The sequence below is a fragment of the Epinephelus moara genome, chromosome 14, assembly GCF_006386435.1.
Source record: "Epinephelus moara isolate mb chromosome 14, YSFRI_EMoa_1.0, whole genome shotgun sequence".
Classification (NCBI taxonomy): domain Eukaryota; kingdom Metazoa; phylum Chordata; class Actinopteri; order Perciformes; family Serranidae; genus Epinephelus; species Epinephelus moara.
Genome location: NC_065519.1, coordinates 7,869,145 through 7,885,114, shown reverse-complemented (window position 1 = coordinate 7,885,114; position 15,970 = coordinate 7,869,145). Strand labels below are relative to the sequence as shown.

Here is a 15,970-nt window from a genome sequence, read left to right as displayed (position 1 = left end):
GTGTGTGTGTGTGTGTGTGTGGGCTCGCGGCTCCTCCAGCAGCATTATTTATGGCAGGCGAGTGGGAGGTTTCATACGTTTTAATACTGTCTTCATTGACTACAAGGAGGGTAAAAAAGCTTTTTATCTCATTCATGTTATTCTGAAACAAGCACGACTTTTTTTTGGATCTCATTAACATGACAAAATGTTCCTTTATGAAACGTATAGGCTATCCTCGCTGCATCAGAGGGAGAATCCCTATAGGCGTTGCATTTCCACATCACAGAGAGCTAATGTGGATTGAACTCTTGGCTGCTTCTCTTGTTTTTATATGGGGAATCACAAAATGGCAAAGATTAGCCCGAGGCGATGTGGCATTAAGAGGCTTACATTAATATACATGCATTCATTACTTCATGGGGATTAAGGTGCAGCAGGACGGAGGAGAGATCCAGGCGGAGGAGAGGCACAGAGATGGAGGCTGAGAGAGACCACAGAGGAAGAAGAAAGAGAGGGAGAGATGATTGTGTAAGGATTTTGGCAAAAGGAAGGGAGAGGAGAGGAGGAGGAAACAAGAGGAGAGAAGAGGAAAGACAAGAAGATTAATGGAGAAGGAGAAGCAGAGGAGGAGAAAAAAGGAGGAGAGGATGAAATGAGTATAAGAAGAGACACTGAAAGAAGGAAACACGCAGAGGTATCACCTCCTTTGCATGTTTCCTTCTTTCAAGGAGGGAGCAAGGGAAGAAGTGACGCAAACCCCAGGAGACAAAAAAATGAGGAGGAGAAAAGAAGAGAAATAAAGGAGAGAAGAGATAAAAGGAAAAAGAAAGAGGAGAAGAGGAAGAGAGGAAACAAGGAGATGAGAGTAAGGAAAGAAGAGGAGATGGGAAAGAGGAGGTGAAAGGGGAAAAAGAGGAGATGAAATTACTGGAAAAGAGAGGAGGAAACAAGGAAATTAGAGGAGAAAGGAGAGGATAAGAGAAAGGGGGAAAACGAGGATAGGAGGAAAGAAGGACACCAGATAGGAGATGAGGAAAATTGAGGTGAGGAAAGAGGAGGAGGAGGTGGAGAAAAGAGTAGAAATACAGGAGAGAAGAGTCAGGTGAGAAAAAGAGGAGACGAGTGTAAGAGGAAAGAAGAGGAGAGGCGATGAGAGGCAAGGGAAGGAAAGGAAAGGAGAAAACCTCAGAGGACACGAGAAAACGAGAAGCAATAAAGGAGGGAGACAAGAAGAGAGGAGGTGAAAGAGGGAAAAACAAAGCGGAGATGAAAGGACTGGAAAGGAGAGGAGGAAATGAGGAGAGAAGACAAAGGAAACAAGGAAATTTGAGGAGAAAGGGAGAGGATAAAAGAAAGGCAGGAAACAAGGATAGGAGCAAAGAAGAGAAAAGAAGATGAAAGGCAAGGAGGAAACAAGGAAATAAAAGGAAAGAAGGAAACCAAAGAGGTGATGAGGAAACAAGAGAGGAGGCAAGAGAAGAAGAAAGGGAAGGGGGGAGGAGAAAAAAGAAAAAGAGGCAAGGAAAGGAGGAGACAGTGAGGAGGAAACAAGGAAATGAGTGGAGAGGATGAAAGAAGTGGAGAGGATATGAAACACATGATGGAAACAAGGAAAGGAAAAGGACAGGACAGGACAGGACAGGACAGGACAGGACAGGACAGGACAGGACAAGACAAGACAAGACAGGAAAGAGGGAAACCAGATAGGAAAGGATGAAAGAAGTGGAGAGGAGATGAAACACATGATGGAAACAAGGATAGGATATGTGTATAGTGACAGTAAAAGGCATTCTGATTCTGATTCTGATTCTGATAGGAAAGGAAAGGAAAGGAAAGGAAAGGAAAGGAAAGGAAAGGAAAGGAAAGGAAAAGGAAAGGAGAGAGGGGATGAAAGGAGGAGAAAATGGGAAGAGAATGAATAGAGGAGAGAAGAGAGCTTGAAACATGAAAAGAGGAGAGGAACTAAGAAAAAGAGGGGAGGAGAGGGAAGGAGGTCCCAGGAGAGGAGGGAACAGTGGAGGGAAGGAGAGAAGATGAGAAAACAAGAGGAGAGGGGAGAGGAGGAGTAGAAAGAATGACAAGGAAAGGAAAGAAGGTGGATGAGATGAGATGAAAAGAAAGATGGGGGGAGAGGTGTAAACAAGAGGATAGGAGAGAAAAGGAGAGGAAGAAAGGAGAGGAATGATGGAGGGATGGAGAAATAAATACTGTAGTGTGAAAGTGAAGAGAAGAGACACAGAGACAAGGAAATGGAGGAGAAAACGAAAGATGAAAGATAAAAAGATGCAGGGAGGAAATGGAGAAGGAGGAAGAGGAGGAGGATGACTGCAGTGATTTGGCAGCAGCAGAGAAAGAGGAGAAGAGGTGCAGACAGGAGGAGGAGGAGGAGGAGGAGGAGGAGGAGGAGAGGATGATTCCTCTTCTTGTTCAGTGTAGAAACAGAAGGAGGGAACTCTGAACTCCAAAATAAAAGCGTGAAGAGCGTGACAGAGACATGACTCGGCACAATAAAAGAACCAGTCAGTGTGACTGCTCTGAGACAGGCTGCTGTTTCTGCTGGGTAATAATAACATTAAAGGGCCACTCCGTCAATTTATTTGTTTGTTTAAGGTCTTTATATTATTTGTGATGGCGCCGTTAACAAAGCCAGGGCAGCACATTAATGAGATAACATGAACTTATTGATCATTTAAATCAGAGTGAGTATGTTTTACAGGCTTTAATAAACACGTTTGAATGTTGTTGGCTTGAAATTGTGTTTTGTGGTGAAGCAAAGTCTTTTTACTGCTTTCTAACAATGTCACTCCTCTTTTGTTTCTGTAATTCGAAGGTAGAATTTTGTCCCTACTGGGCTCCTGTAGGAATACTGACTCAAATCAACAGTCTGCCAGGATACATTCTTTCAATTTAACACACTCCAAAGCAAAAAGCCAGGTGTCTAACCTCATTAACATGAATGGAGTGGACAAAACAATGAAAGCCAGTGAGTATAATCCCAAACAATTCACACATGATAGAAGTGACATTAATAAATGTGAGTAAAGAATGCAACAGCTCCAGCAACAGATAAGAGCATAAATAAAATATAAAGAAACACATAAAGCCTGAGGAGAAAGTCTTTGTTAAATCAAATTACAAATCATCATCTTAAATTACAAATGTGTGCAGCTCAGTTTATAATTTCCTCCCCCAGAGTACCCAGTCACTTCCTAGAATAAATAATTTATCTCCTCGGATTAGACTCTAAAACTCAGTGAACAGAGCATGACTCCCCCTATAGGCCGATATCTGCTACTACAGCTGAGTGCTGAGTCAGAGTAGTAGTAGCAGAGTCTGTCCAGTACAAATCTAGAATAGATAAATACATAAAAACATGAGCCAAAAGATGTTGTTCTATTGATCAATGGTTACAAACAAGTGTACATCTTAATAAAAACATCATCTCAGTGCTCTCCTTGAAACAATTCAAACTGTCTGCAGCTCAGCAGGTAGAACGAGTCGTCCACTGATCACAGGGTCGGTGGTTCAGTCCTCCTCAGTCAGTCTTCCTGTCCACATCACAAAGTGTCCTTCAGCAGACACTCAACCTCAGCTGGTGTTAAACTGAGGCAGCGACACCACCATGAATGAGTGAATGAGAGGCTACTTGTGAAGCACTTTGGATAAATGCACTAAGAGCTCTTTAAGAACATACTGGAGGTTGAGCTATTCTCAGAGTCTTGGCAGTGATGTCTTATTAGAGACATATAATCTTATGAGAAATCTCGTGGGCTAACTTGACATTTTGTACCAAGGGCAGCGTCACAAGACAACAAGGACTAAAGCTGGATATCTGATTTTCAGGGTGCAGGCAAGAGAGCGTACATGGGACATCAAAGAACTCGTGGCAACAAAGGCCGACTGTTGCGTTGCCAAAAAGTTGCACTTGAACACATCGCAAAGACCACAGCCAATGACCAACTGTGATGGTACATTCTGTGTCTGCGTGAAAGGAAATAACTCTCCATACCAGCAGGTGGCAGTAGTCAGCACAGTTACAGCACAACCCGATGTTGTCAGTTGTTTACTTTCCTCACTTTTGTTTCTTTTCTCGTGCACAGAGCTCACAAGATGCTGAATCTGCAAAAAACTGATGACAAGGGCTGACTAGTGTCAACGATGCAGGACATAACACAACAGCTAGGACATAAAGACACTCGCAGACGGCCCGACATTGACCAGAGGCCGATCATCAGCTTGGTGTGTCAGGGTTCTAGAACTGTAAAAGCTGGAAGTTAAATTGAATTAACAAAAAGTTGAATACAAGCATAAATGTCCTTAACGTTGTTATCTGAATGGTTTCTGTAGCTGAAAGTTTTACAAATGAAACAAAATAGCATCTGTTGATCAGCGAGCTTTGGAGCTGCTACCCAGCCAACACATGTATGTAGGCCCCACAGGGGTAATGCTGGGGTTACCTGGTACCAAGTGGGTATGGGCGCAAAATGGGCATCTTATCTGGGGCCCACTTGGGTAAAGTAAGTAGGTCCCACATGGGCTCACCATCAGGGTCCTAATTGGGGCCCTAATGGGAAATGAGTGCATGGGCTCAGGATGGGCAACACCAATGGGGCCCATTGGGTAAACCAAGTGGGATAGACATGCGCACACACAATCAATCCCACATATGGTGATTACATGAGTACAAGATAGTGGACAAAGAGGTCATCAGTGTATGGGTTCAAAATGGGGAAATATATTTGGGGCCCACCTGGTCAGACGATATGGGTAAGACGTGGGCAAACACAGGCCAAACGCAGGCGTCTGTCTTTGTGGGTCCAAGGGAAGGAGGATATTTGGGAGCAGGCTGGGCACTGAGCTGGGGCCCCTGTATTGCTTACATAAAGGCAAACACAGGAAAAACCTGGCTGTAGCTTTAGCTTTTTGTGTGGACGTAGTAGGTGTGTTCTTGAACTTTGGATGGGACCAGGCTTGCTGTTTACCCCTGCTTCCAGTCTTTATGCTAAGCTAGGCTAACCACATCCTCATCCCACTCTGATAGACAGCGGATTTCCAAAATGTGGAACTATTCCTTTGCACCAGATCAACTTAACTGTGTCTCAGTGGTCAGCAGATAAATGGCGTCCACCCTGACCTGCTGACAGTGAGCTGTGGACGTCTGTATGAACCAGAGTAAGAAGCTAAACACACAGGCCTATAGATATATAGAGGCGTGGGAGTGGGTGGGCAGTGTGGGGGTGTAATCAGCTGAATTATCAGCACTGTGGGCTAATTAATTATGACAGTACTCTCAGCATGTCATTGCCTTTTGTTCTAAAGAGCTCGGAGCCAAATGTGCACTGAGGCATTGAGAAGCTTCCAGTAATTACACCCGGACCGGACGCAGAGTCTTCCTCTTCACTGCGAGCTGTCAGGGTTTCCTGCTCCACAGGTGATACTAATTAGATAAATGGTCACCAGCTCCACCGGCACACCTCCACCCACACTCCTAATTACAGCCCACTCTGTCTCCGCTCTCCCGTGTGGTGCAACATCGACACAGGACCCCGACTCCAGTGACACGCTGGAATAAAAAGATTAAACTCAGTGTTCTGCTATCAGCTCCTACAAGCTGCTGATAATCGGACACATTTTTCATTTTTGTCTCAGTGCTGCTCCACGTGACATTTGAGATTCAGCAAACTGAACTTTCTGCTTTAATTTGAGAGAGTTTGCAGCCAAACAGGGAAACATTAAAGGGTAACTTTGGTATTTTTCATCCTATTGTCTCATGTTTATGTGTCTAAGTGACTAATGGAGGCAACAACTTTTGAAATTGGTCCGGTGTTACAGAAACCGCTGCAGGCTGCAATGTGAAATCGAGGGGCAATCGCACACTGTCCATTTACTTCCACTGAAAGAGTGTTTTGGTCACTGACAGGCTCAGATTGTTATTATGTGTCTGACAACATTATGAAAAGGATCCCTACAGAGGTAGACAAAACTGTCCTGGTTTATCTTTACGCTGTGCCAGTACAACCCGGTCTCACTCCAAAGTCGTTGGGCAGTGACTTGCAGCATCGGACACTGACAGAAAAAAGCCTTCCTTGAATGTCGGCATGATTCGCGCCCGGTTGCTGTTATAGCTGAACCGCTTGGCGGCGTCAGGGGGAAAAATGGCGAGACAAGAATGAAAGTTAACGCGGCAAAGGTTCGAGTTGGTGGTGTATGGGTCCAGCAAACCAATTTGTGAAAATAGCATCAAGATTGAAAAATACTGAAGTTACCCTTTAGCCCTCTTATGTTTATTCTTATTTTTGTCTAATTCTACTAATGCACATATTGTAGTTACCATAACAGCGCAATACATATTTTATATTTCTGAATGTAAAACTAGTTCAAACAGTGTAATGTAGCACAATGCTTGTGCTGGTGCTGATGGGGATCCAAGGAAGGAAGAAAGACAGAAAGAAAGTTCCAGTGACAAGCATACTGACACATGCAGAGGACTCATACTTTCCAACAAAGTAAAGGGACATTGTATGTGTATGATGACAAATTAACAAAAAAAAACCCTGAATGCAATGAACACAGTCAAACGACACATATTAAGAGTGATTCTTCCTTAAATTCACAGCTACATCAGTTCCATGATGTGTAATAATAATTTCAGTTGAGTTTGAAAGAGCAGCAGTCACTCATAAAACATAGAAATAACAAATCAACTTTAATCTAAATACTAAAACTTTTCAGTTTCTTTTTGAGGAAACGTTTTGCTTGTCAGCGTGTCATTTTATCACTCTAGTCTTTATTTCCCAACAGTCAGGACTCACTACAGTCGGCACAGATTTATCTCTACAGAGCTTCATGTCCAACCTCTGTTGAGAATTTTTGACTCTTAAATCAAAGTTTCAGATCATTTCTTGTTTTACACTCTGTACAAAACTCTCTACTGCAGGTCTCTGCTGACCTCTGGTGGCAGATTGAGGTACAGCACTCTGCATTGACATTCAACAACCAGGAGGTGACTGTTTGACACTCAAACAACTTTATATACGAGATACTGAGAAAGCAAAATGCATTCACTTACGATAATAAAAAAAATTGCCCCATTTTTCTCAGAAACCCTTGAGACCAGAAACAACACAATCTTAATATACGAATCCTTCACTCACATGAAACTCCAAAAACACTTATTCAACAGCAGTCTGGACTTAAGAGTGACACTCCACCCAAAATACTATGGATCACTCACCTCCTGTAGACGTCAGCGTGAGCTCTGAGGGCAGCGGCTGTGCTCAGCGTGGACTCTAGTTTTCAGAAAACATCCACAGAAACTTGTCCTGCAGTAAAATCCACTCCTCCTCTGTCCGTCTGTGTGTCCCAGAACACTCACCAAATTATCACTTTAAACACACACACACTTTCAGTCCAAACAAGGCCCTGCAGAGCTCATTAGGACACCTGTCTAGTGCATGTTTACCTGGCCCTCCTCCTCCTCCTCCTCCTCCTTCTTCTGCCCCGATTGGTCAGGATAACTCAGGTGGATCCACATCACAGCTCACAAGGCAGAGAAGACATGCTGCCACTTCTTAAAATCTCTTTTAAGATGTCTCAGAAAAGCTTATAAGCTTATAAACATCAGTGAAAAACGAGAGGAAATGTCACCAGTGAATCTCCATGGGCAGCCCCTTCACTCTGACATCTCTCCATCTAATGCATGTATAGGTCCTGTTTGTGCATGTGTGTGTATTTCGGGCACGTGTGTGTATATGTATGTAACAATAGAGTGACAAAACTGAATTTCAGGGATTGACAAAGTATATCTTCTTCTTTTTCTTCTCCTTAAATATGACGGTTTCCAATCTAAGCAACACACCAACATCAATTTGAACCATTCTTAAGCTGTTGTAGAAATGTCTGTGCGCAGGATCAACACAGCCTCTACCTGCTGATAATATACCATATAAACATGAGGCTCTCTGATGTGCAGCCAGTTACACTGACCTTTAAATCTGGAAATAATATGTGTTTAGATCACTACACGGCAAAATCAAAGCAGAAGAGGAGGAGGCACAACAACAGGACACACACAGGAAGAAAAATAATAATGATAGCTGAATTCCAGTTCGCTGCTTCAGTTGCTGGGACACTTGTATTTTTTTTTTTTTTTTTTTACTGTTGGGGGCACCATATGTGGATTCATCCGCCACTGAAAATAGTCCCTAACAAATGCAGTATTCCCTGCTGTTTGTTTGATAACAGCAATCAACTGTTTTAGGAAATTACTGAGACTTTATTTCAAAATGAAACTATGTATTTGTGTTTTTACAGATTTGAGTTTTCAGGAGGAGCCAGTGAGCCTGGAGCTGAAAGTCAGACACATTGTTAGTTTTGGTGTTTTGATGGGATTTGTTGACAGTTAGAAAAATATGTATCACCAGACTGAAAGTAAAGAGCTGCATGTTTCTCTGACGCCATGTGCTTCATATGAGCATAGTTCATTTACTTCTACAGCACAGCAATAAACTTAAATAGTGCTCCAGCTGCTCTTTTTCAAATGCAAATAAAATAAAATAAGTTTGAAAAACCTTTTGCTCAAGCAGCTGTTGGACTGATGGCTGAGTAAAGAGTCTATAAAGAGTCAATTCGCCATTTTACGCAGCTGCTGGTCAGCTGTGTCTTATCTCTCCGGAGACAAACCTGTTTCTGTGGTTCTATTTTTCTGTGCTTTATGTTCATTTCCACCCAACAACATGGGCAAAGCAAAGACGGTCCTCACGACACATAAACCTCCTGTCGTGGAGACGAAGAAAAAAACTGCTGCAAAGAGGGCAGCCAAAGGAAAGGAGGTCAAGCAGGCTGGAAATGGGAACACTTGACATGCTCACTCTGTACTTGGTGATACTGCAGTTGTAAATAAGTATATTTACCAAGCTTTATATTACAGGATGTCATGTATAGGTTCAGTTTGGGCTTGCAGTTGATGTAACAAAAGTTTATTGTCACATTCTATGTCCGTTTAAAATTGATTACTGGCCTTATCTTGTAGAAGTGACATGTTTAGTTTGTCAACAAGTTTGATTTGAATCTTATTTTAAACACTATAAGGCAGCTAAAGCATATTATTAAAGATATTTTTTCCTTTTATCGCCTTATATTTTAATGTTCACCTCATGACAAATTGCTTACTTAAAAACACTGTATGTTGACACAAGTTCCAGTCAGTGAAAATACCACAGAAAAATACTGGTATTAGATCAAATGATTGGTACATCCCCAAAAACCATGATCAGGAGTCCTGTAAAGTTGTTTCTGCTCTGACTGAAGATTTTCTGATTTTAATGTCTGATCTAAATGTTCTTGAATAAATAAATGTCAAAAAAAAAAAAGAGTCTAGTTACTGTAGTGTAGTGACTTTTCCTCTGAGACGTGCCACTACAAAATGTGAAATATTATTTGATTTGATTATTTGAAGTGATCTTTTATTTCTATGTTTATTTTGTTTAATGCATTTTGTTTTATTCCCCTTCGTATTAAGATATACAGATTGGACTACAGCTCATGAACGAGTGGAAGATTTCTCCCTCCTAAAAATACCCAGGAATCAAAGTCAAGGATCTTTGTGATGTTGAAGGACGATCATTTTCTGTTTCACACCGTGTTCACCTTCACCTATGATGTCCCTGCCCGTTGTCACTGGATTTGTCTGCTGTTTTCTTTTCATAAAATAAAGCATATAAAAACCAGCAATCTAAATCCATAATTCATATACCCGCCACATGTTCACACTCTCACACACTCACGCCCTGTGAACCCAGTAAATAAAGCAATCCAGCATCTGGGCTTTATCACAAAACAGGTTTAATTTAATATCTCTTTATTTTTTAAAATAATTAAACATTTGTATTTCTCCAACCCTTTTTTATCTTTTTTTTCTCTTTTTTTTTTCAGTTTTTAAATCATATTATATCCGGGCCGTTCTAAAGCACACATTAATTCTGCGAGGGAGGAGGGGGGAGGTTTCACCGTCACACTCCCAACAGGGGCAAAGTGGTCTGCTCCGTGCCTTCCCTCTCTACTCCCCCACCCTCGCACCCTCCCTCCTATCTGACCCTCTGACCCCATGACTCCCTGCCTACCTGCCCTCACCCTCACCCCCCTCCCTCCCTCCCTCCCTCCCTCCCCAACTAAAAAAAATATATCCAATGGTCAAAAGAAACTTCATCAAAATATCCAAAATGAGATAAAAACCAAGAGGAGAGGGAGGAGTGAGAGACAGAAAAAGAAAAACAGACTAAAAGGGGGGAAACACTATCATAAATACCAGGAAGTCTTGTTCCATAATACCTCTTTATATACTGGATACTCCTCTCCACAGTTTCCTAAGCAAAAAACATAGGCTAAATTACTACAAGATACAAGATTATCAGTGTACTGCATTCAATAACAATGTACAGGGTTGTCTTTTTTTTTCCTTGTTGTAATACTGTGAAGTCAACGCGGCGCCCCCCGGTGGGTGGAGTAGGGGGGGAGGAGGAGGAGGAGTGGCGGGGGGCGAGGTGAGGTGAGGCAGGGGCGCTCGTCTTTTTCACAACAGGAGGAAGATTTTTGGCGCTCCTCTCAAGACTCTTTTTTTTTTTTGTTTGTTTTTAGTTGAAAGTCCCCGTCGTGGCCGGAGGGTACCAGTGCCAGACTGATACCAGGGGTACCTGGTACGGCAGGTGAGGAGGGAGGGAGGGGTCAAAGGTTACAAAAAAAAAAGAAAAGAAGAAAATGGAGGAGAGGAGAGAAGATAATCAAGTGATGAGAACTAGTCCATCATTTTTAGAGGAGGAGGAGATGTATGGAGTGTGTTTACATGCAGAGCGTTCAGGATTCTTGTATTTTCACCAGCATGTTGCACAAGTCACCAAAAAAAAAGATGGCCGACAGGTTTCGAGCTCATTCAAGCAGCAGCCAAACAGGAAACAACGCCTGACTCTTCTTTAAAAAGTATTTAAGGTGATGTCACACAGGCAGGAGTCGGGTTAAACATGGCATTAAATTAAATATCTGTGCATCAATATACTTATTGTGTTAGATAATTAATTAGGTCATATTTATTTTGTATATTTTATTTTGATTAAGTTTGTCTTTTTGTTTGCTGTTTAAAGGTGTCACTGCTGATACGACCACCAGATGGCACCAAAGTAAAGGAGGAAAAACCTCTACTCCAGCAAATAGTGGTTCAAGTCATCGTTTCAAACCCCAGTTGTGATTTACAGTCAGCAATTTATGTTGAAACCATTCAGTGTTTTTACATTCAGTAATTATCTCTCCCTATATATGAAGTTGTTTTGTTTGTGGCAGGGTCCGCCACTGCCGCTCGGGATTTAGTGATGGCACGTGCTTTAAATTTGATCATTTATTCATGATTTTATTCATTTGCCATAACCGCCTATCCCAGCTGCTATTGGACAAGACAGGCCGCCAGACCATCACAGGGCTGACACATAGAGACAGACAACCATTCACACGACCGATTTAGAGTCACCAGTTAACCTGCATGTCTTTGGACTGTGGGAGGAAGCTGGAGTACCCCAAGAAAACCCACGCTGACACGGGGAGAACATGCAAACTCCACACAGAAGGGTCAACTTTTCTTAACCGTTAATGCAAACCAAAATTAAAGGTATACGATGCAGGATTGACGGTTACTGTTTCAAAACCCGCTCAGGAGTGAAAAGTGAAAGTAGAAGCCAACCCCAGATTCATGCTCATTTGCCGTTTAGCCTCGCTATATTAGCATTTGTTTTCCAGCGGTTTTCTTTGGATGCCTGCTGCTATTGGTCTGGCACCTGGTCGCTGCCTTTTTATAAAACCCCCCACACAAATGTCTTGAACTCGTAAAATAAGAGAATCCAGGCAGAGGGCGGAGTCTCTGCAGGTCATAAGTGACGACTAAGAGGAATTGTCTTTTAGGAAAATCCTGCATAGTGTATCTTTAACCGTCTTTAATCTTTATCTTTTACTGTGAAGCAGCCACAGGATATACAGCGTCACTGAGGTTCTTCTCAAGCTGATGTTTGGTGTCAAAAACATGATTTTAAACTGAACTCACTCATGAAACTGAGCTGGAGTTTTCTTTAAATGAACTTCTGCTGCCTTCTGATGCAAAGATTGTGTTGTTCTCACTATTTTGAGATCACAACATACAAATATTGAGGCATTTAATTGTGTATTTAAATGTATATTTGGGAATATTTTCAATCCTCATTTTCACTCCTATTGATACACGGTACCAGCAGGACGTCTCGCTCTTATTGTTGCTGTAAGTCGTCATTGTCATGTTATAGCCTTGTTAAATTATGCTCTTAATGTCCCCCGTGGTACTGAAAACAGTGTCGATATTTTTAAAGGTTTTGTACTGAAGTTAGAAATCCCAGTATCGTGACAACACCAATAAAACAATAAGTATATTGAGCACAAGATTTAATATTCATACAATTAACTGTTCCATGAACACGCATGTAAACGCACTCAGAGAGGAGATGTGTGTGTGTGTGTGTACTGAGGAAGTCCCTACTGTTGTTTTTAAATGCGTTTTTGTTCAGCCCCCCCCCCCCCCCCCATTTAAAACAGGAAGGAGACCCTGTAGACAGGTGGGAGGAACCCTAAGGGGGCAGAGGGGGACCCATTATCAGTCCGGACGTCCCACACGAGGGGCAGAAATGACAGATGCACCATTGGAGGGAGGGAGGGAACAGAAAGATGGAGGCAACGAGAGGAAAAGCAAAGAGGAGAACCAGGAAAATAAAAATTACACACGGGACTGTACTGAAGAAGAAGAGTGGGATGAAGAGTTAAAATCAATCTATCTTCTCTTTTTTTTTGTTGTTTTTTGTTTTCCAAGAGTTCGTTTCACGTCCTACAGTCCAAAAGTTTTTTTTTGTTTAATTCCCCCTCCCACACAAGTCATTTTCTCATTTTCTATTTTTTTCTTCCGTTTTTTTATTATTATTGTTTTGTTTTTCCGTTTTGCAATAATATCAGTTTAAGGGAAAAAAAAAAAAAAGAAAAAAATAATTATTTACAGTGCTGTTGAAATAATGAAAACAGACGTGATGAATCTACTGTAAAGTAAGTCGCACAAACACAGGAGAAAAAAAAAAAAAAACATAAGAAAAAAAAAAAAAAACAATTAAGAAACCAGCGGGCGCTCCGTGTCGATCCAGAGACGATGGCCTGTATCGGGGATTTCTCGGAGCTCTGGGCAGACATGGCTGATGTGGAGGAGGAGGGGGGAGTCGGGGTCAGGATGGAGGGGAGGGGGAGTCACAGGGGGAGAGGAGGGGGGGAAAGGGCAGAGGGGAGCGCGGCGCTGTCTTCGTTAAGTTGGGATGATCCCGTCACTCCTAAGGCCCCGCTTCAGCTCCAAGTCCTCCAGCTTCTTCCACAGCTCCTCCCGCTCCTTCTCCTTCTTCTTCTCACTGCAGCAAAACATGGAGGACCAATTTTTATTGTGTGTCTGAGACGCTGTAGCCTGGCTTCAGTGTTCTGAATCCCTGCCAACATCTCTGATACGTTCAGTGACAGTACTTCAAAAAAGATGTAACAAGTGCAGCTGAGCTCGACGCAGCTGTACATCCTGTTTGAAGCCGACTCACAGAAGTCTTACACTGACATATTTCTTCGATGGAAATGAACAAAACAAAGAGTCTACAGTCATGCTAGCAGCTCTGACGCTGAACTAAGACACAGCCGAGCTTTGAGCTAAATGCTAACATGCTTATGTTTAGCAGGTTTACCATGTTCACCATCTTTACATGGACACACATGGTACGATTTGAGCCTGTTTTAGAAATGTTCTTTAATTCCAAATCCTACTGTACGAGTCAATTGTCTGTGATGTAAAGCCAAAGCTTTCGATTTATGTGCTCATACCGTATGTGTAAAATAGACCAGTGCTTCCCAACTGGTGCAGCCACGGGGTCCAGATTTGTCCTGAGTCATTACTTCAACGTCCACACAGTTTAATTCATACATTCAGCATCATACTGTCCCTGATGTCTCTGTCAAGGAGCTGTCTGTTAGTCACTCACTCTACAGCAGAAAACGGCACTTCAAAATAAAAGCTCTGTGCCAGACATCACTGTACATCACAGTCACTTGTGGTCCGTTCAGACTGGGCCCACGACCCACCAGGTGGGAACCACTGCCATAGAAAATACAACTGCCTTTTAGCCACCTTGCGTTCTGGCTACAGACTTTTGTCAGTAATGATTTGTTTGGGAGCTATGAGGCAGGTAGAAGTCTGCTAGCGGAGGTCTGTAACATCACACCAGTACATATATATATATATATTAGCCGTGAGGAGGAGGAGGAGGAGGAGGAAACATCAAAGAGACAAATATGTTGCCACAGCTCGACTAACCTGGCCTCCATATTTTCCATCTACATAGCTGATAGTGTCACCATGGCACATTCAGAAGCTAAAAACAACCAAAATTTCTGACATGGCATAAACCTATCTGAACATCTGACTGCCGGTCAGGAGCAGCTGGTCAGGCCATGATTCGTTCCTGCTCCTCATTGATGCCAGACAAAGCTGGTATTTGTTCTGACTCTTAAACGAGTTATGTGGCTACGAAATGGTGTCAGAAACAGGCTCAGATCGTACAGTGCATACCCAGCTTTAGTATATAGTTTGCTAATCAGCAGCAAACACAGTGTGGGTATTTGGTGATAAATAACACCATATTTGACCTGATGATGGAGCCTAATGAAAAGTCAGGGAGTCACCACAGTATTATAAGACATCCTAAAAAAGGGCATGAACATGTGCAGCAAATTTCATAGTAATTTATCCAATAATTGTTGAGACATTTTACTACAAAACCAAAGAGGTCAACCACACGGTGCCTCTGGAGGAAAAGCTGGGATCACCAAAGACTGTAGGATTCATCTCCTGAGCACCATGACAGTTCATGTGTAATCCATCCATCAGATGATGAGATATTTCAAACACACCAACAACACAGAGCTAGTGTGGCTAGAAATAATAACTTTCTCAGAGACTATTTCAGACTACGCACATGTGTGGTGTTTACACAGACAGCGTTGCTGCGGGCCAGCCATAACCCGTGTACAATGAGTTTGTCTTTGATAGCAGCCATCAATATTTTACAATAAAAGCCTTGTGTTAACAAATGAATGGATTCTGACCACAGAAACACTGCAGGGCTTTAATTTGAAACTGACAGACACTGAAACAGTAGTGAAAGGTGTGTGGTGTGATGTCAATATGACCACCAATAGATCCTTTTCACAATCTATTTTTGTTGCAAGTCAGAGTGAGTATTTGGAGAATAAAGTGGGACTGGTGTATCCCTTCTACTTGACACTTCAGTGAACTTTGAATCTTGAATAAACACCAAACCTTACTAGTCCAGACGTTCTCTCCATTAAACCTCCTAAAAGTTAAACCCTATTTCTGTTGCTGTCACTAAAGCCGTCACTCATTAGCGCTGCTGCTTTCATACCCACAGCTAATATTAATCCTGGTATTTGCAGTGTGATGATAGTAACACTGCTGTCGTCGTGTTAAGCAGCTCCCCGCAGGGCTCAGACACTATCACATTATTCATGAGTGTGATGATGATGATGATGATGATGATGATGATGATGTGAGTGTGAGCAGCTTCTTACCGCTGGCGGTCCGACTTGTAAGTGGCTGTGAGTTCATCAAATAAGGTACTGTTCATCTCCATGAAGGCCTTCAGTACATTGTACACCAGCGCCACGATCGCCCTGCGGGGAGGGAGGAGCAGAGAGGGGTCACAGGTCACAACTGGTGATGTCACATCCAGATTTACAGCGTCTATAAACTTTTATCATGCGGGAAAATTTATTTAAAGAGCAACTTGGAAGTGACACTTGTTACTGAGATTATACTTAAAGGGAAATTTCGGTTTATTTCAACCCGTCTCCTATCGTCTTAAATTTGTTTCAAGTGACTAGTGACATA

General features: G+C 42.4%; 1 protein-coding gene across 6 annotated transcripts in view; it reads right to left on the bottom strand.

The window, feature by feature from the left end:
• Nucleotides 1–12,546: 12,546 nt before the first annotated feature.
• ppp2r5eb (protein phosphatase 2, regulatory subunit B', epsilon isoform b) overlaps nt 12,547–15,970 on the bottom strand; it is a 61,815-nt gene continuing 58,391 nt past the window's right edge. For all 6 annotated transcript variants that reach the window (XM_050062505.1, XM_050062506.1, XM_050062508.1 and 3 more), the window contains 2 exons: nt 15,652–15,753; nt 12,547–13,433 (listed from right to left, as the gene is read on the bottom strand). In XM_050062505.1, coding sequence (XP_049918462.1) covers nt 13,334–13,433; nt 15,652–15,753 — 202 coding nt within the window. In that variant the 3' untranslated portion in view covers nt 12,547–13,333. The remainder of the gene's footprint in view (nt 13,434–15,651; nt 15,754–15,970) is intronic.